General features: G+C 41.0%; 1 protein-coding gene across 1 annotated transcript; it reads right to left on the bottom strand.

Moving 5' to 3' along the window:
* Nucleotides 1-9,940: 9,940 nt before the first annotated feature.
* On the bottom strand, nt 9,941-16,448 carry LOC110493626 (keratin, type I cytoskeletal 19). The gene is made up of 9 exons (XM_021567997.2): nt 16,143-16,448; nt 13,246-13,374; nt 12,759-12,841; nt 12,382-12,538; nt 11,871-12,032; nt 11,605-11,730; nt 11,077-11,297; nt 10,345-10,433; nt 9,941-10,266 (listed from the first exon to the last, which is right to left on the bottom strand). The coding sequence occupies exons 1-9, from the start codon at nt 16,362-16,364 to the stop codon at nt 10,160-10,162; spliced, it is 1,296 nt and encodes a 431-aa protein (XP_021423672.2). The 5' UTR covers nt 16,365-16,448; the 3' UTR covers nt 9,941-10,159.
* Nucleotides 16,449-22,453: the final 6,005 nt, after the last annotated feature.

Genomic DNA, 22,453 nt, shown 5'->3' with positions numbered 1-22,453 from the left:
TTGGTCCTCTCAGCACTTTGCAGCAGAGTATAGCCAGGTGGAACAATGCTGTGGCCATACTGGGGTGTTTGGGTCCAAAACTCTTCTTCTCCCTGATGTCCAGAGCCAGCTCTATGCATAGGAATAAACTTCTTCAGCTTTCCCTGGACAACACACACATCTTCTCTGTCAGCTTCACAGATCAGGATTGCACACAAGCTACAAGCTAATAGAATTCAAGGTCTCTAGGCTAACTGCCAAACAGTAATGGACATAATGCTACCAGACATGGGACGGTTGCGCAGACTCAGATCAAGCCTACATCTGGAGTGGACTAAATGCAATTTTAACGTGTACTCTCTTTAGACGAGGACTTGACCAAAGTATTTATTCCATTGTCTTTATATTTTTTGTGTTTATTTGATTGTGGCATGGAGCATTATGTGGTGTTCACTTTGTTTATTGGGTCCGTAAAATCAATAACAATGTTAAAAGGAGTGGTTCACATATTCTCAACCAAATCTCTATTTTTGATGTAAATGGCATGTTATAGAAGGGTCCAGACACTGTTTTAGTGATTTCACTTGGTTTTGAGAAACTTTCTCATTGCTTGTTCTGCAGTATGGGAGCTGTGTATAAACATGAACAAAGGCTCCAAAATCCCCCAAATACTTCCTTTTAGAAACAGCAAAGTAATTATTAATTGTTTTACCACTTTTTCTCGCCAATTTCATGGTATCGAATTGGTAGTTGCAGTCTTGTCTCATCGCTGTAACTCCCATACGGACTCGGGAGAGGCAAAGGTCGAGAGCCGTGCATCTTGACACAATGCCCACTTAACCAGCGTTGGAGGAAACACCGTACAGCTAGCGACTGTGTCAGCGTGCACTGCGCCCGGCCTGCCACAGGAGTTACTAGTGCGAGATGTGACAAGGACATCCCTGCCAGCAAAACCCTCCCCTTACAACGCTGGGCCAATTGTACGCCAACCCATGGTTCTCCTGGTCACGGCCGGCTGTGACAGAGCTTGGACTCGAACCCAGAATCTCTAGTGGCACAGCTAGCACTGCAAAACTTCTCCTTTAAAATGTAAAAATAAAATGTGTCTAGGACTTGGCTTAATTGGATTATATGCAACAGCACCATGGCATCTTGAGTTGAAACCATACCATCTTCTCAACCTTCCCTGCATTTTTAGAGCAGGCCCAGGTGTTTGAGGGTGTACTGTAGGCCAGAGAGGGGGATCCAGGCTCTCATCCTGATGTGCAGGGCTATCTCATACTCTGCAGTCTCGTACTCCCTCCTCTAAATGTGAATGGCAGCTAGGTTTTTGAGGGGCACAGTCGGGAACACTTTGGCTGCCCTGAAAAACACAGTAGGGAGAGACAGTTTAACATAATGACATGATCGAAATCATTGGATGTAGCGAGTAAGGCTCCGGAGGGGATGGCTGCAGTTTTACGAGCTCCTAACCAACTGTGCTATTTTGTTAGTTTTTCGCATTGTTTGTAACTTATTGTTTTACTTATTTTGTACATAATGTTGCTGCTACCGTCTCTTATGACCAAAAATTACTTCTTGAACATCAGAACAGCGATTACACACCTCGCACTGGGCAAAGGTTTATCTTTAACGATTCCGACACAAAGGATATACTGCTTTCTCTGGAATGAGCCAAAATCTCTGTCATTTGCGTGAAGAAAAGACAGAGTAAACCTCTGCTACCATCTGTTCTTTTGGCCAACGTGCAAGATTATCCTACCAACGGGACATTAAAAATGTTTCACAGAGTCGTGTCTGAACGACAACATGGATAGAAAAGAGCTGGCGGAATATTCCATGCATCGGCAAGACAATGAAGCTATGTCTGGTAAGACGAGTGGCGGAGAAGTGTGTCTATTTGTCAATGACAGCTTCTGAGCAATGTCTAATATTAAAGAAGTCTCGCCTGAGGTATCATAACCACCAACGATAAAAGACAGTACTGTGCAGCCGTCTTCATTGACCTGGCCAAGGCTTTCGACTCTGTCAATCATTGCATTCTTATCGGCGACTCAATAGCCTTGGTTTCTCAAATGACTGCCTCGCCTGGTTCACCAACTCCCTCTCAGATAGAGTTCGGTGTGTCAAGTCAGAGGGCCTGTTGTCCGGACCTCTGGCAGTCTCTATGGGGGTGCCACAGGGTTCAACTCTCGGGCCGACTCTTTTCTCTGTATATATATCAATGATGTCACTCTTGCTGATGGTGATTCTCTGATCCACCCCTACGCAGACAACACCATTCTGTATACATCTGGCCCTTCTTTGGACACTGTGTTAACAAACCTCCAAACGAGCTTCAATGCCATACAACACTCCTTCCGTGGCCTTTAACTGCTTTTAAATGCTAGTACAACTAAATGCATGCTCTTCAACTGATTGCTGCCCACACCCGCCCACCCGACTTGCATCATTACTCTGGATGGTTCTGACTTAGAATATGTGGACAACTACAAATACCTAGGTGTCTGGTTAGACTGTAAACTCTCCTTCCAGACTCACATTAAGCATATCCAATCCCAAATTAAATCTAGAGTCGGCTTCCTATTTCGCAACAAAGCCTCCTTCAGTCATGCTGCCAAACATGCCCTCGTAAAACTGACTATCCTACCGATCCTTGATTTCGGCGATGTCATTTACAAAACAGCCCCCAACACTCTACTCAACAAACTGGATGTAGTCTATCACAGTATACAGAGCCCCATATACTACCCACCACTGCGACCTGTATGCTCTCGTTGGCTGGTCCTAACTACATTTTCGTCACCAAACCCACTGGCTCCAGGTCATCTATAAGTCTTTGCTAGGTAAAGCCCCGCTTTATCTCAGCTCACTGGTCAAATCAAATCAAATCCATTTTTATTTGTAACATACACATGGTTAGCAAATGTTAATGCGAGTCTAGCGAAATGCTTGTGCTTCTAGTTCCGACAATGCAGTAATAACCAACGAGTAATCTAACCTAACAATTCCAAAACTACTACCTTATACACTCAAGTGTAAAGGGAAAAAGAATATGTACATAAAGATATATGAATGAGTGTGCAGCCGTCTTCATTGACCTGGCCAAGGCTTTCACCATAGCTTTCACCATAGCAACACTCACCCATAGCACGTGCTCCAGCAGTTATATTTCACTGGTCATCCTCAAAGCCAACACTTCCTTTGGCCGCCTTTCCTTCCAGTTCTCTGCTGCCAATGATTGGAACAAATTGCAAAAATCACTGAAGCTGGAGTCTTATATCTCCCTCTCTAACTTTAAGCATCAGCTGTCAGAGCAGCTTACCGATCACTGTACCTGTACACAGCCAATCTGTAAATAGCACACCCAACTACCTCATCCCCATATTGTTATTTATCCTCTTGCTCTTTTGCACCCCAGTATCTCTACTTCCACATCATCATCTGCACATCTATCACTCCAGTGTTAATGCTAAATTGTAATTATTTCGCCTCTATGGCCATTTTATTGCCTTACCTCCCTACTCTTCTACATTTGCACACACTGTATATATATTTTTCTATTGTATTATAAACGTTTGTTTATGTGTAACTCTGTTGTTGTTGTCGCACTGCTTTGCTTTATCTTGGCCAGGTTGCAGGTGTAAATGAGAACTTGTTCTCAACTGGCCTACCTGGTTAAATAAAGGTGAAATAAAAAATAAATAAAAGGTAGAGTACATTATGATAAGCTGTAGGCCACACTATCTACCGAGAGAGTTCTCTTCAATGTTATTCGTACCTGTCTATTTACCACCACAAACTGATGCTGGCACTAAGACCGCACTCAACGAGCTGTATAAGGCCAAAAGCAAACAAAAAAAGGCTCATCCAGAAGCGACGCTCCTAGTGGCAGGGGACTTTAATGCAGGCAAACTTAAATCCATTTTAATACATTTCTACCAGCATGTCACATGCGCAACCAGAGGAAGAAAAAACAAAAAACAACTCTGGACCACCTTTACTCCACACACAGAGACGCATACTAAGCTCTCTCTCTCCCTCTATTTGGAAAATCTGACCATAATTCTATCCTCCTGATTCCTGCTTACAAGCAAAAACTAAAGCATGAAGTATCAGTGACTAGCTCAATACCAAAGTGGTCAGATGACGCTGATGCTACGCTACAAAACTGCATTGCTAGCACAGACTGGAATATGTTCCGGGATTCATCCAATTCATCCAAATACCACCTCAGTCATCGGCTTCATCAATAAGTGCATTGACGACGTCATCCCCACAGTGACCGCACGTACACATCCTAACCAGAAGCCATGGATTACAGGCAACATCCACATCGAGCTAAATGCTAGAGCTGCCACTTTCAATGAGCGGGACACTAATCCGGGAAGCTTATAAGAAATCGCGCTACGCCCGCGTACAAACCATCAAAAAGGCAAAGTGTCAATACAGGATTAAGATTGAATCCTACTCCCACTGTTCTCTGCAGATCCTCTCAGGCTTTGTCAGCTTTAGAAAACAATTACTTATAGAGTTAGTGTGTGTTGTGACATACAGTCGAAGCAGGCGGTCTCCCTCATGAAAAAGTACTGCTGAATTACTACCGATCACAACTACACAAGATCTGCACAAAACCTCTCTATGATGAGCCGGACGTGCTCAAACATGGCGTGCTCACTTACACCTGACTACATCCAGATCTGACCCAGCTCGTTACATGCCTAGGAGAAAAAAAGACGACCCAACATATATCATCTGATCCTCACCAACTCAATAATGAATGTTTTACAGTCAGGAAATAATGACACGTTAGTAACTCAAGTTTTATTTTAAGTGCATTTCACATGGGTCACAAGTACACAACATCATTAATAGGGAATAAAATCATGTAGGCAAATGTGGAAAGAGGAATGTGGAACTGACTGTCTTGATGGCTAGTACTGACAGTTCTGCTCTTAGAGACCCAGTTGACTCAAACTTCACTTAGAGCAGTAAAAGTATTTACTAGCAAGCTAGCTTGTTAACCTACAATGAACCTTATGTCCTTAATAGAAAGTATTATGATTGAGACAAAGCAAACACAACACATCACTGAGTACCACTCTTCATATTTTCAAGCATTGTGGTGGCTGCATAAACTTTATGGGTATACTTGTCATCGACAAGGACTGGGAGTTTTGTGTGATCAAAATGAATGGAAACGAGCTAAGCATGGGCAAAATCCTAAAGGAAAACCTGGTTAAGTCTGCTTGTCAACATACACTGGGAGACAAATTCACCTTTCAGCAGGAAAATAACCTAAAACACAAGGCCAAATATACACTGGAGTTGATCAATAACCAATTTGACAGAGCTTGAAAAAATAATGGGCAAATATTGCACAATCGAGGAGTAGAAAAATCTTAGAGACTCACAGCTGTAATCACTGCCAAAGGTGATTCTACAAACTATTGACTCTGTCATGTATCAGTATGCAGAGGTGAGTACAGAGTCAGGCACAGGACACAGAACTGAGTAAAATAACGTACTTTACTCGGAAAGTAATCAACCATAAATTCCACGCAGGGAAAACACACCATAACACCGAGGACTGAAAACACTAGACAAGGAACAATCACACACAAAACATCATGGGAACCAGAGGGTTAAATAGGGAAATAATTATAACGTAATGGGAACCAGGTGTGTACAATCAAGACAAAACAAATGGAAAAAGAAACGTAGATCGGTGGCAGCTAGAAAGCCAGTGACGACAACCGCCGAACGCCACCTGAACAAGCAGGCACCAACTTCGGCGGAAGTCGTGACAGACTCAGGGGTGTGAATACTTACAGTACCTGTCAAAAGTTTGGATACACCAACTCATTCAGGGGTTTTTCTATAATTTGACTATTTTCTACATTGTAGAATAATAGTGAAGACATCCAGACTATGAAATAACACATATGGAATCATGTACTGTAGTATCCAAAAAATTGTTAAACAAATTAAATATATTTTAGATTCTTCAAAGTAGCCACCCTTTGCCTTGACAGCTTTGCACAATCTTGGCATTCTCTGAACCAGCTTCACCTGGGATGTTCTTCCAAAATGCTTGAAGGAGTACCCATATATGCTGAGCACTTGTTGGCTGCTTTTCCTTCACTCTGCAGTCCAACTCATCCCAAACCATCTCAACTGGGTTGAGATAAGGTCATTGTGGAGGCCAGGTCATCTGATACAGCACTCCATCACTCTCCTTCTTGGTCAAATAGCCCTTATAGAGCCTTGAGGTGTGTTGGGTCATTGTGCTGTTAAAAAACAAACAATAGTCCCACTAAGCGCAAACCAGATGGGATGGCGTATCGCCGCAGAATGCTGTGGTAGCCATGCTGGTTAAGTGTGACTTGACTTCTAAATAAATCACTGACGGTGTCACCAGCAAAGAACCCCCACACCATCAGACCTCCTCCTCCATGCTTCATCGTGGGAACCACACATGCGGATATCATCCGTTCACCTACTCTGCGTCTCACAAAGACACGCAATTTTGCAGGAGCGATCAGCAAATAAGTAAAACAAGTTCATTTGAATATAGCAAGTTCTTCATTTTGTGAATTAATGTCCTGTTTCCAGTTAGTCGAAAGTATTGATTAAATATTGATTAGTTAATATTATCTTACTACACATACACCTAGTATTACCTTCTTAGCTACGGGATACATATCTCTCTGGCATCCTACGTCATTTATGAAGCAGCATAAGACATTTTTGGGCTCACGTTGTTGTGATGTGCCTGAACAGGAAAGTGGCGCGGCGGTCCTTCGTGGGCAAATTTTGTCATCAAAGAGAAAGATGCTGGATTTACAATTCCGAGTTGTATGACCGTTCAAAACGTATTTTCCCAGTTTGGGCTGTTTATTCCCGACTTCCCAGTTGCAATGCTTGCAGTTAGCCACTGTCACCGATTCCTTACAAAACACTCATTGTTGAATTTGCGATCTACCAAAATTGTTGTGTAATGTTTACGTCCAGTGGCCAATGAGCACCAATACATTTTATCTATATTTTCTCTTCATTATTTCTCTTCATACGACAAGGAATAAAAAGGATTTGCCAGTACACTTGATTCATGATGATGATTGCTAGCTAAGATTGTGAAAGTAAGATGTTGACATGAGTCCAATCAAAGCTACTGTACATATAACGTGATTTGATGTAATTTCTGTGGCCAATGACCTTGAGCCTTCTTGGAAGGGCACTTCTAATATAACTCTATGGCAGAACCCAAAGGGCTATATACCCTTTCTAAGGACTTAAGCTTGGCGATTACGTAAGGTCCCCATGAGTGACAGAACACTGAGCCAATCACAGCGCAATGCTCCTATTGTCTGCTTAGCATGCCCCACCACCACAGAAAGCACTGAGCTAGGCCTGGAACACCTGCATTTTGGAGCTGCCTTACTCAAGAAAATAAAAAAGAGACCATGTTTGTATGCGGCTTGATTAATTAAATTATATATATTTTTTTACATTGTTCGCAAACTGATATGTGACACGTATTTATGCCAAAATAACATGCAAAAAAGGCAAATTTTATTCTTGCTCTGCCCGACCTACCGTGAATGGCAAGTCGCCACTGTGCCTCCTCCCACCTCCTCTCCATTTTCATTGGGTGCCTGATGCGACCAATCATAATCCGTTCTGCTCTGAGAACATGTTTGAGTAAGAGAAACTCCCATGAGTGTTATGCTCATATAATGTATGGTACAGTATGTGTGTTGGCCTCATACAATCTGCAAAGGTGTTTCTTTTAAACTTTTTAGAGGACAGCAATGGACCCATAATTATGATAGTGTCCTGAAATGCATTGACATCTAGATTTAATCCACAGCCAAATGTATCATGTAGCGTCAGTGTCATAGGTCTACAGAACATGAACTTTAAACCTGTCATAGAGAACAGAGAACATTCATGGCTTGTGGTCCTGGGAGTATACAATGGAGCTAAAATACCTTTATAATAACTGATGAAGCAAATTGTATTTTCCCTGATGTCACTTATGTAACTGTACCAATCTGTTTTCAATTTACTCAAATGAGATCATTTTCACTTTTAATTGGGCTACCCAAAGATATTTAAGTGAGAGACATGCCACCTGGTGGCATTGAATGGAACAATGGGAAAAACACATTCTAGAAATAATATTCAATTGGCCACATGATAGAGCCATATAGGAGTTATGAGGTAACATGAGTAAATTACATTCAGTTGATGCAATCCTGTCAAAAGGGACATATTACAGTATGCGACCATGAAATATATTTGCATACATATACAGTTAAAGTCAGAAATTTACATACACTTAGGTTGGAGTCATTAAAACTCGTTTTTCAACCACTCCACACATTTCTTGTTAACAAACTATAGTTTTGGCAAGTCGGTTAAGACATCTACTTTCTATATGAACTAATTTTTCCAACAATTGTTTAAAGACACATTATTTAACTTATAATTCACTGTATCACAATTCCAGTGGGTCAGAAGTTTACATACACCAAGTTGACTGTGCCTTTAAATAGCCTGGAAAGTTCCAAAGATGCATGTCATGGTTTTAGAAGCTTCTGATAGGCTAATTGACATCATTTGAGTCAATTGGAAGTGTACCTGTAGATGTATTTCAAGGCCTACCTTCAAACTCAGTGCCTCTTTGCTTGACATCATGGGAAAATCTAAATAAATCAGCCAAGACCTCGAAAACCAGAATTCTGGTTCATCCTTGGGAACAATCTCCAAACGCCTGAAGGTACCACGTTCATCTGTACAAACAGTAATATGCAAGTATAAACACCATGGGACCACATAGCCGCCATACCGCTCAGGAAGGAGTCTCCTAGAGATGAATGTACTTTGGTGGAAAAAGTGCAAATCAATCCCAGAACAGCACAGGACTTTGTGGAGATGCTGGAGGAAACAGGTACAAAAGTATCTATATCCACAAACAAGTCCTATATCGACATAAATTGAAAGGCCTCTCAGTAAGGAAGAAGCCACTGCTCCAAAACCGCCATAAATAAGCCAGACTACGATTTGCAACTGCACATGGGGACAAAGATTGTACTTTTTGGAGAAATGTCTGATAAAAACAAAAATAGAACTGTTTGGCCATAATGACCATCGTTATGTTTGGAGGAAAAGGGGGAGGCTTGCCAGCCAAAGAACACCATCCCAACCGTGAAGCACGGGGGTGGCAGCATCATGTTGTGGGGTGCTTTGCTGCAGGAGGGACTGGTGCACTTCACAAAATAGATGGCATTATGAGGAAGGAAAATGATGTGGATATATTGAAGCAACATCTCAAGACATCAGTCAGGAAGTTAAAGCTTGGTTGCAAATGGGTCTTCCAAATAGACAATTTTATTTTACCAGGCAAGTCAGTTAAGAACAAATTCTTATTTTCAATGACGGCCTAGGAACAGTGGGTTAACTACCTTTTCAGGGGCAGAACGAAAGATTTGTCAGCTCTGGGATTTGACCTTTCAAACTTCTGGTTACTAGTCCAACGCTCTAACCACTAGGGTACCCTGCCACCCCAATGACTCTAAGCATACTTCCAAAGTTGTGGCAAGGACAACAAAGTCAAGGTATTGGAGTGGCCATCACAAAGTCTTGACCTCAATCCCATAGAAAATTTGTGGGCAGAACTGAAAAAGCGTGTGCAAGCAAGGAGGCCTACAAACCTGACTCAGTTACATCAGCTCTGTCAGGAGGAATGGGCCAAAATTCACCCAACTTATTGTGGGAAGCTTGTGGAAGGCTACCCAAAATGTTTGACCCAATTTAAAGGCAATGCTACCAAATACTAATTGAGTGCATGTACATTTCTGACCCACTGGGAATGTGATGAAAGAAATAAAAGCTGAAATAAATCATTCTCTCTACTATTATTCTGACATTTCACATTCTTAAAATAAGGTGGTGATCTTAACTGACCTAAGAAAGGGAATTCTTACTAGGATTAAATGTCAGGAATTGTGAAAAACTGAGTTTAAATGTATTTCACTAAGGTATACTTCCGACTTCAACTGTATATATAGACGAGGCTTGAACCCCCAACATTAGTTGTATGTGTTGTCCAGGGGTTTGGGTGGTCCGTTACCGCTTCACCAGATTCCGGAACTATGCCTTCTGGCCTTCTCAGTTAGTTCATATCCTGGACCTTCTCTTCTACTGAGGTGGACACCACCTTCCCATCCACCATCTCCTCCACGATCACCCTCACTCGCTTCTGCATGTGTGGATGATACTCTGTGGAAAGAGCCACCAAAAAGGAATGCATTCTTTCATTGATTCATTCATTTGATGAATTATTCTCTGCTTGCTCACCTTCCACCACTTCCTGGACTTGTTGTATTTCCTGGATCTTCTCGACCACAATCACTTTCCTGACCTCCTGTCTGGTCTCCACATGCCTACTGGTAGACATACAGGGGAAGAAGACTTACGGTCAGCTAAACTCACCAACACACATCTTGATCTACTAGTTTGCAATCAGTGGTGTAAAATACTTATGTAAAAATACTTTAAAGTAATAATGAAGTATATTTTGGGGGTGTCTGTACTTTCCTTTACTTTACTATTTATATTTCTGACTACTTTTGCTTCACTACATTCCTTAAGAAAATATTGTATTTTTCCTTGACACCCAAAAGTACTCGTTACATTTTGAATGCTTAGCCGGACAGGAGAACATTCCTGGTAATCCCTACTGCCTCTGATCTGGCGGACTCACTAAACCAACATGTTTTGTTTGTAAATGATGTCTGACTGCCCCTAGCGTTCTGTAAATAAAAAAAAACAAGAAAATTGTGCCATCTGGTTAATACAAGGAATTTGAAATGATTGACATTTTTACCATTGATACTTAAGTATATTTTAAACCAAATGCTTTTAGACTTTTATTTGAGTCATGTTCTATTAAGGTATCTTTACTTTTTATCAAGTGTGACAGTTGAGTACGTTTTCCACCTCCGTTTGCAATAAGGTGCCAATAAACAGCTGTCATCCCCCCATCCCTTGTCCCTCCTTCTTTCCTGCCCCTCCATTATCCCCTCTCACCTGAGTCCCTCTCCATCCAGCAGCCTCCTGTACTCAGCGATCTCCATCTCCAACCTCATCTTGATGTCCAGGAGGATCTGGTACTCAGAGGCCTGCTGCTGGATGCTGACGTTGAGCTGCTGCAGCTCCTCCTCCATGTTGTTGATACAAACCTGCAGCTGGCTCAGCTGGGAGCCGTGGCGGCCGTTTATATCAACGACGCTCTGCTCCAGGTACCCCTTCTAGGAATGTGTTTATGTTTGTAAGGGATGAAGAAAATGGAGAAGGAAAGAAGGAGAGGGTAGTATAAATGTATAAAGAGGGAGATGAAGAAGGGTAGAGATAGTTAGATTGGTGTGCATAAAGGTGTTAGAACCCTTTGACATTAAACCACTGTGGAGGTCTGAAAACATCTAACAAACTTTGATTTTGGAATGTACTGTTCTTTTAAGACCTAAAGGAATTCCATATTTTGAGAACAGAGGTAGGGTAAAGAGAAATGCTATATGTTTAGGGATGCTGATTCACTAAGATGGTTTGACATCATACCTGAGTGAGCAGGCCATGTAGTTCCATCTCCAGGCTCTGGAAGGTCCTCTTCAGGTCGGTCACCTGAGACTGAGAGGTCTTCACCTCTGTGGTGCTGGTGGTGATCTGGTTCTGAAGCACCTCCACCTGACACACACACACACACACACACACACACACCGTATTAGTCAAAAGTATAGTACCACTTCACAAAATACATGTACATTTTAGGGACCCAGGCCCACATCTTTCGAGTCCCCCTGTCCTATTTTCAGAGGTTGTCTCACCTTGCTCTCAAACCACTTGGCAGCATCTCTCTGGTTCTTCGTTATCATGCCCTCATACTGGGTCCTCATCTCCTCCAGCACCTTGCTCATGTCCACAGAGGAAGCACAGTCCATCTCCACATTCACAGCACCACAATGCAGCGTCCGCATCAAATGCATCTCCTAACAACAGGAAAAGGGGGACAAATTGTGCCATAATAACTGGGATTTTGTAGTTTACGTATACACAGTGAAGGGCAAAAGCACCTGAAAGCAATGAGTTACTGTATATTTGAGTACTAATAACAGTGAAGTTGCCCTAGATTTGTTGTGGGTGAGTTTTGCCCCCTTGTGGCCAAACATAGAAAGATCTCAAACCCACTGAGAATTGATAAATACATTCAATGGGAAAACATTGCAAAAACTACAGGGGGTGCCATTGTGTCCTAATGAAAAACCACAAATGCCTGCAGCATTCAGACTTCAGCCAACAGCACAAGCGTTACAACTTGAGTGTGTGAGGAGAAATGACCTCCTTGTGGTTCTTCCTGAGGTAGACCAGCTCCTTCTTCAGCCCCTCAATCTGTATCTCCAGTTCTGCTCTGGTGAGTGTAAACCTGTCCAGGACTCCTCTCTGACGAGCCACATCCCCTTCCATCTTCATACGCATGTTAGCCTCCGTCTCTAACCTACAGAGGTTGAGGAAAGAAGAGGGCTTGATTAGTTCCTCCTCACAACAAACCAAGATACAACTTGCCCAACCATAAACTGATCCATAGCCCTGCCTACCCCCATGAGCATTTCTGTAGATCTGGGAGAATTGCATCTACTCAATCTCAAACCTATAGGCCAAGAGTTACAAACAGAATCAGTACACTCACAGAGGCTGTGTACAGGAAGTGCACCTACTTCATCTTGAAGACATCAGCTGCATGTCTGGCATTATCCACCTGCAGGATCATCTGAGAGTTCTCCACAGACCTGGCTTGGATCTAGGAACAGGAGGACAGCCACAGTCAATGGGATGTAATAAGAGTCAACTATGTATAGGATATCATGTGTTTAGATCAACAGATCTGGTTCATGTCTACTGTTCATTCATTTACAACAGAACATGTTTTTCAACAATCAACAAGATAAATACTGAAAGACAATAGGAATTATACCTAAAATCTATCACTTATCTAATTCATTCTAGTGACGCTCTTCATTCACAAAGCTGTTGGCGTCTTCTCAATCCTATCCTCACCACCCTTCCCACTGTGACAGACATCAATTTAACATCTATTCCACGTTGTTTCAACATAATTAAGTTGCAATTACATGGAAACAATGTTGATTCAACCAGTGTGTGCCCAGTGGGTCGCTACATTAAGACTACATTACCCAGAAGTACCTGGTTGAGGATGTCTGAGATGGTGGTATGGAACCCACTGAGGTCCTTCTTGTGAGTCGGTGATCTCATCTCGTAGAACTCCTTGATCTGCAGCTCCAACTTACTATTAGCTGCCTCTAGAGAGCGTACCTGTGTACACAGGGAGTGGAGGGAATCATTTGGGCTCCCGAGTGGCACAGTGGTCTAAGGCACTGCATTGCAGTGGGGCTAGGGTCATCACTACAGAACCTGGTTTGATCCCAGGTTGTATCACAACCGGTCGTGATTTGGAGTACCATAGGGCGCTGCACAATTGGCCCAGCGTCATCTGTGTTAAGGGAGAGTTTGGCCGGGATAGGCCGTCATTGTAAATAAGAATTTGTTTTTAACTGACTTGCTTGGTGAAATAAATCAAAATAAAAAGTTCAGTTCATGGGTCTATCTGAAATGGCACCCTATTCCCTATATAGAGCACTACATTGACCCTGTGGGCCCTGTTGTGCACTACATAGGGAATAGGGTGCCATTTGGAGCGTAACACATCACGTTATGAGAATCGGCACTCTCCCATTAGATAATCCCCAACATAATGGAATTTAAAATAAATGATCAAATCCTGCTATGTCATTGTCCTCACTATGTATGTTGTGTTGCTACCATGTTGTTGTTATGTTGTGTTGCTACCATGCTGTGTTGTCATGTGTTGCTGCCTTGCAATGTTGTTGTCTTAGGTCTCTCTTTGGTTCTATTACCACAGGTAGAGATGTTCTGCCTCGTTTAGCAAAAGACCCCAACAAAAGCGAAAGAGTGAGTCATTGTCTTTGGCCTACATGCAAAAGACAACGACATGCAATTCCTTCCAAATGTCAGGTGGAATGATCAGTGGTGGAAAAAGTACACAAATGTCATACTTGAGCAAAAGTAAATAGAAAGTTACTCAAGTAAAAGTAACACAGTAAAATACTACTTGCGTAAAAGTCTAAAAGTATTTGTTTCTAAATATAAAAAAGAGGGACATGGCACAGACTGGGCCAGCACAATTTAGAGGGCTGGAGGTGGAAGGACCCTAACGAAATGGTTGTATTTCTAATCTAGGACATCAACAATCTTACATGCTTTTTTTTGCTTTAATTATCCTTTTATTTCCCTTAAAAGATGAGTTTCTACTATACACCCTCTTCCACACACCCCAGTTACCACACACAAACACACCTCCAGTCTTCCTAGGAAAGAGCCCCCCTATCTATTCTCATCATCCTTGGAGTGCCAGAAACTGACAGACTGGCTTCCAGTTTTTCTATATACATTAGTTGATACTTTACATTCTTGTGAAGTGCACAATGTAAAGAGACATCAGGTCCATGTTAAACCATTATCACTTGTTTCCTATTTCCATAACAGCATATCACTTTGGCTGTGGTATCCTGACAACAATTCCAGTGTTAAAAAAAATATAATATTGACAAGCTTAATTGACAACATTCTAAACGGATATCATATCTGTATGACTTGAATTACAATTTTTTGAAGCTTTTAAAGACTATAATATATACAGAAGATAGTTCCTTAACTATTTAGAAAATCTATAAGTAAACATCTCTAATGTTGGTCACTGTCAATGATTCTCTCTTTAGTCCAGATAAGAGTGGAGGATGTACGTCATCACACACTGTCCTCTTAACCTTTTCTCATTGGTTGTTTAGGTTTCGCTTTAACGATATCAGTGGTATAATCATTTTACAACTGCACTCTAAAAAGAAAAGGTTCCTGGAGTATCCTTTAGGGGTTCTTTAAATTGAAACTGTGGGGGAACCCCTATAATTTCTTCAAAGAACCTTTTAAAAAGGTTGATTTTAGTGGCAAAGTAGAATAAACTAATCAAAATATCAGGTAAACTCCCAGCAGAGCCTCAAGTCCAGTGGGTATATTCTCTGGCATGTTGACGTTCTCCGTATCCACAGCCAGAAGGATTTTGCAGCGCATGGTGATTGAACAGGTATCCTATAATATTCAGAGGTGTAGGGAGGGTGAAGTCTGAATCCAAAATTGTTTAACAAAACATGCACGACAGTATGAATACCTTGGTTTTTGTGGTAAATGTGAATGAAAAAGCTGTTTTGATATAGTTTTTCAAACACATACCTTGTCCATAATGTAGAGGCCTATGGGATTTTCATTGAAGAGGTAAGGAGGAGAGGTAGGTAGGGAGGAGGATGGTACATGTGATCTGCATAACATACCAATACTAATTGACATACCTTTGTATACCTAGAGACACAGACACAAGTGAGCAGTTCAGTCATCTGCACCCAATACAGCTAGCCTTCAACATATTCTTATAGCCTACTTATTCTTAGCTCTTTGTTGATCGATATCCATTTAATTGTGTCCATTTTCTGTTTTACACTCTAAAATGAAAAGTCTCCTGTAGTATCCTTTAGGGGTTCTTCAAATACAAACTGTGGGGGAACCAATACAAGTTCTTCAAATAACTCATTTTAATGGATCCTCAAAGAAACCTTTGAAGAACTTTGTGAACTACCCCCTCCCCTAATATTTTTATTAATAATAAAACAATATTTTAGTTGTCAGCGTTTATTATGATTTTAATGGCAAAGCAGAATAAAAAAAATCTAAATATGAAGTAAACCATTGGTTGTAGCCTACTGTATTATCCCATTTAATTGAACATTCTGGGTAGTATTGATGATAGGGGTTATTGATAGGGGTTTACTGAAAACAAAAAAAGCTCAATAAAAAAGATTAAAGATCACTCTCTCGTAACATTTTTCTGTATCATCGAATATGTTGATCACTCTGCCTTGTCTTTCGATCTCCGCTCATAATCTAGGCCGTGCGTAATATTGCTCAGCGCGCGTAATCTCCATCTACTGTACATTCCCGTCACTCTTCCTTACCTTTTCCAGGTAGGTGGCCAAACGGTCATTCAGATTCTGCATGGTATTCTTCTCGTTGGCGCCGATAGTGATCTGGCCTGGCCCGTCCATAGAGAAATAGGACTGAGAGATACGGGTGCCGTATCCCCCGGCGCCTCCATATACACTCGGCGCGCGACTGCTCCCAACAGAGGACACACTCATGCGGGGCCTACCGCCTCCCAAACCTTTGGAAAACTGCATCCCGTTTCGGACAAACTGAGGCCACTCGAATCGACACCGCTACGTGAGCTGTATCTACGACTACTACTGCGACTGGCTACAATGGACATGGCGAGAGATAGTCTGGCGATGCGCCCTGGGAGGTTAAAGTGCGTTCTTCCGAGTTGGAGGCGTCAGGTAAAATAACCCCTTTTGTGTCCTCGAGCTTTTTATACAGTTGGATTAAGAATGATTGACTGCGTCGCCACTTTTCCTTGGAATTAAGGTATATCTAATTGTTTTGTTCAGTGGGTGGGTATAGGGCTTGAAACAACTATGTAACAAGAGACATCAAGTCACTAAGTACTTCTAGGGAAATTAATGGTTCAGTAAAGGTTGGGGTTTATGAAGGACAGTGGGTTTGACAGGTATCGACTGGCAAGTCAGACAGCTTGAGAACGTTACTGGATGTGTTTTGTAAAGCTGACATTCCATGGTTTCAGTTATCCATTTTCAATTACATTTCGGTTTGTTTACTGAAATGTACAATGTTTATATATATCAGGATTTGTAGGCTAAATATTGTATTTGTTATGTTATTATTTTACCAAACTAAAATGTTGCACCAAGTCACTCCTTCACTTATATTTGATGGTTTTCTGTCATTCTATCCATTTGAAAAGATGGTCAGTAACAGTCATCTTTTTCAAATATAGATAACCATTATGAACTGTTCATAAATTCAACAAATTCAATTGTGTTACTTTGTCTACTCGGTTTATTTGCTCTCGGATTAGTTGGTTTGGATATTGTGTTTAATCATTGTCAAAGATGTGTCGCAGGCATTCTTACAATTTTGCCAAAATAGAATGTTGCCCTAAATCACTTGTGATTTTCTCATTATTTCTGAATTCAAATATGTACTGTACAGTAACTATACCCTTGTTTGAAATATGAATAAACCTCAGAATTCCTCACATACATTACAAACCAAATGTTGGTTTGGATAGTGTGTTTTATTCAAAGGAAAAATGTATGCAAAACAGCCAGAAAACAGCCGAAATAAATGTAACAGTTTCATTCCAAAACGGACTATATCCATTTTCAGAAATGTTGGTCAATTAGCTTTTATTGTTTAAAGACATTATGAAAGAGATTGGTGTGTTTTTTTTCACTATCCAATGAGGTTATTCAGTGACAGACATGTATTTGTTAATACTACTAGGTTTCACACAGTCAGATGTAACAAATAAATACATTGTTTATAAAAAATGTACAAATTATATATCAATATTTAGGATTTTTACATTACATTTTTTTGCAACCCTACCATGTAAAGACAGTGATGTAATCAATGGTCAATGTTGACTTTTTTAATTGGGGGGTATGACAGTCTATTACAAATCAGTATTAAAGTACTTTTGACAGTATTTCAGTTTGAAGGAAGTATGGTTTGAAGTGACTGAAATGCATCAGAAAGGTATTGGGAAATTTAAAAGATCAGGCAATACTTTTTCATGATCTTCTGTGTACAAAAAAACATCATTGATGATGTTCTTTCTACCCAGTTTGATTTAGTGCCTGGTCTGGTGCATTATGTTCTAATGGGCTTGTGGGCAGAGAGTCTTACCTTTCAGTGATGGGGTCATAATATTTTGGAGCTTAAACCATTCAAAAGATAGAGGATTATGTTTCTTCTTAAAAATGTGACTGTTTATTAACACCGCATCTATCTGCTACTGTGCAAGAGTTTATTGTCGTGTGTAACGGTTTTCCTCCTCTTCTGAGGAGGAGTAGGAAGGATCGGACCAATATGCAGCGTGGTAAGTGTTCGTCATTTTATTAAATAGAAAGAAAGATATAGAATATATAGATAATAGAAAGATTTGCAGTGGTCTGATACTCCTTCCATTTCAATATTATCGCTTGCACAGTGCTCCTTGGGATGTTTAAAGCTTGGGAACTCTTTTTGTATCCAAATCCAGCTTTAAACTTCTTCACAACAGTATCTCGGACCTGCCTGGTGTGTTCCTTGTTCTTCATGATGCTCTCTGCGCTTTTAACGGACCTCTGAGACTATCACAGTGCAGGTGCATTTATACGGAGACTTGATTACACACAGGTGGATTGTATTTATCATCATTAGTCATTTAGGTCAACATTGGATCATTCAGAGATCCTCACTGAACTTCTGGAGAGAGTTTGCTGCACTGAAAGTAAAGGGGCTGAATCATTTTGCACGCCCAATTTTTCAGTTTTTGATTTGTTAAAAAAGTTTGAAATATCCAATAAATGTCGTTCCACTTCATGATTGTGTCCCACTTGTTGTTGATTCTTCACAAAAAATACAGTTTTATATATTTATGTTTGAAGCCTGAAATGTGGCAAAAGGTTGCAAAGTTCAAGGGGGCCGAATACTTTCGCAAGGCACTGTATACTTAAGTATCAAAAGTAAAAGTATAAATCATTTCAAATTCCTTATATTAAGCAAAGCAGATGGCACCATTCTTGGTTTAAAAATGTATGGACAGCCAGGGGTACACTCCAACACTCAGACATAATTTCTATATAAATGAGTTGATACTTTACATTCTTGTGAAGTGCACAATGTAAAGAGACATCAGGTCCATGTTAAACCATTATCACTTGTTTCCTATTTCCATAACAGCATATCACTTTGGCCGTGGTATCCTGACAACAACTCCAGTGTTAAAAAATATATAATATTGACAAGCTTCATTGACAACATTCTAAACGGATATCATATCTGTATGACTTGAATTACAATTTTTTGAAGCTTTCAAAGACAATAATATATACAGAAGATAGTTCCTTAACTATTTAGAAAATCTATAAGTAAACATCTCTAATGTTGGTCACTGTCAATGATTCTCTCTTTAGTCCAGATAAGAGTGGAGGATGTACGTCATCACACACTGTCCTCTTAACCTGTCGTCGGTTGTTTAGGTTTCGCTTTAACGATATCAGTGGTATAATCATTTTACAACTACACTCTAAAAAGAAAAGGTTCCTGGAGTATCCTTTAGGGGTTCTTCAAATTGAAACTGTGGGGGAACCCCTATAATTTCTTCGAAGAACCTTTTAAAAAGGTTGATTTTAGTGGCAAAGTAGAATAAACTAATCAAAATATCAGGTAAACTCCCAGCAGAGCCTCAAGTCCAGTGGGTATATTCTCTGGCATGTTGACGTTCTCCGTATCCACAGCCAGAAGGATTTTGCAGCACATGGTGATTGAACAGGTATCCTATAATATTCAGAGGTGTAGGGAGGGTGAAGTCTGAATCCAAAATTATTTAACAAAACATGCACGACAGTATGAATACCTTGGTTTTTGTGGTAAATGTGAATGAAAAAGCTGTTTGGATATAGTTTTTCAAACACATACGGTGGGGAGAACAAGTATTTGATACATATGTGATACACTGCCAATTTTGCAGGTTTTCCTACTTACAAAGCATGTAGAGGTCTGTCATTTTTATCATTATCACTTCAACTGTGAGAGACGGAATCTAAAGCAAATATCCAGAAAATCACATTGTATTATTTTTTAAGTAATTAATTTGCATTTTATTGCATGACATAAGTATTTGATACATCAGAAAAGCAGAACTTAATATTTGGTACAGAAACCTTTGTTTGCAATTACAGAGATCATACGTTTCCTGTTGTTCTTGACCAGGTTTGCACACACTGCAGCAGGGATTTTGGTGCACACCTCCATACAGACCTTCTCCAGATCCTTCAGGTTTCGGGGCTGTCACTGGGCGATACGGACTTTCAGCTCCCTCCAAAGATTTTCTATTGGGTTCAGGTCTGGAGACTGGCTGGGCCACTCCAGGACCTTGAGATGCTTCTTACGGAGCCACTCCTTAGTTGCCCTGGCTGTGTGTTTCGGGTCGTTGTCATGCTGGAAGACCCAGCCACGACCCCTCTTCAATGTTCTTACTGAGGGAAGGAGGTTGTTGGCCAAGATCTCGCGATACATGGCCCCATCCATCCTCCCCTCAATACGGTGCAGTCGTCCTGTCCCCTTTGCAGAAAAGCATCCCCAAAGAATGATGTTTCCACCTCCATGCTTCACTGTTGGGATGGTGTTCTTGGGGTTGTACTCATCTTAAAGGGCTTCTTAAAGAAAAACTAACAGGTCTGTAAGAGACTGAATTCTTACTGGTTGGTAGGTGATCAAATACTTATATCATGCAATAAAATGCAAATTAATTACTCAAAAATCATACAATGTGATTTTCTGGATTTTTGTTTTAGATTCCGTCTCTCACAGTTGAAGTGTACCTATGATAATCCAGGACAGAGTAGCAGGATGACAAGATGTGGGACAGGAGACAGGGACCAGAGTCAGAGCGGGCAGAACTGTAGCAGAGAGAAAAACAGCGTCAGGCAGGGAAACATACACAGCAAGGTAACAGGATCTGAATAGTAACAAATAGCTAGAAGCGTAGACTGACTGAGCAGAGATTACGATCTGGCATCGTGGAAGTGGCAGGGCTGAGTATTTGTAGAGTTCTTGATTATGGAACAGATTGCAGCTGGTGGGGATCTGCTCTGACTCCAGCAAACCTGTCTCCGCCCCCACACAATCACACACAGAAGGAGAGAGAGAAGGAGAGGGAGATGGAGAGAGTACTGGGGGAGTGGTGGCAGGTCAAGGAGACACAGGATGAGCTGTTGAGGGGGCGTTGCAGGAGCAGATGTGACACCTTTGTATGCCTCCTCTGTATATCTGCAGACAGACACATAAGTGAGCAGTTCAGTCACCTGCACCCAATACACCTAGCCTTCAACATTTTCTTATAGCCTACATATTCTTACCTCTTTGTTGATTTGATAGCCATTAAATTGTCAATTCTCTTTTAGAAAGATTTGCACAAATATGAAAAGATTGATGCTATCCTCAAACAATATCAATTTAGATCATACAGGGACAGACCTTACCTTAAATTAAGGAAATATATACTTGTTTCAGCTAAGTGCCTGCTCCTGCTGTCCTTCCAAATGTTTCAGTTGGGCAGTTAGGTTCTTGCAAGAACCTGCACCAACTAAGGAGGTTCCTCGATGAACACCTCCTCCTATGGGGTTCTTGGAAGAACCTTTTGGGGGCAATTTTCAGTGTTAAGAATCCTAAGGTTCTTCAAATAACTTTGAGAATCTTAGAATAAACTTTGTTAAGCCCCTAATTTTTAGTGTATATTAAGAACAACAGTAATGATATGGTGCCTTTGTGTTTCAAATGTGTTTCTAAGTGATGGACAACTTGCCACTTATTCCATTGCATTTTCTATGATCGATCCATGGTTTTCCTTTCATGTCAATGCAAGTGGAAGTTAGAGTTGGTGGACCTTGGCCTTGGATACAGGTGTTATGACAGGGTTATAGACTTTTGTAAAAACAATCACTATTGAATGTCTAACTGAGTTTTACTTTATTGTTTCACATTTCCAGGTGAACGATTATAATATTGATGTGCCCCATTCTGGCACCAAATATCCATTACGCATGGTGTTTCCATCGTCTTTTTCAAACAATCAAGAGATCTATCTTGGACATTATCAAATATTGCTCTTTGACCATATTAGTTACATAGGCCTTTGTGTATAAAAGACCTGACATAGAGAACTGGCAATATCATTCACAATTGCTGACTTAATTTTGTACAGACTGTTACGTAAGATCACCTCTCTTTTACAGAAACAAGATTATCTGGTCTGATGAAACCAAGATTGAACTCTTTGGCCTGAATGCCAAGAGGCATGTCTGGAGGAAACCAGGCACCGCTCATCACCTGGCCAATACCATCCCTGCAGTGAAGCATGGTGGTGGCAGCATGGTGGTGTTTTTCAGCAACAGGGACTGGGAGAATAGTCAGGATCGAGGGAAAGATAAACAGCGCAAAGTACAGAGATTCTTGATGAAAACCTGATTCAGAGCACTCAGGACCTCAAACTGGGGGCAAAGGTTCACCTTCCAACAGGACAAAGACCCTAAACACACGGCCAAGAGAACACGGGAGTGGCTTCGGGACAAATCTCTGAATGTCCTTGAGTGGCCCAGCCAGAGCCTGGATTTGAACCCGATCGAACATCTCTGGAGAGACA

The sequence above is a fragment of the Oncorhynchus mykiss genome, chromosome 17 (assembly GCF_013265735.2).
Source record: "Oncorhynchus mykiss isolate Arlee chromosome 17, USDA_OmykA_1.1, whole genome shotgun sequence".
Taxonomy (NCBI): Eukaryota; Metazoa; Chordata; class Actinopteri; order Salmoniformes; family Salmonidae; genus Oncorhynchus; species Oncorhynchus mykiss.
The sequence above is the reverse complement of the archived record's forward strand: the minus strand, read 5'-3'. Positions and strand labels throughout refer to the sequence as shown.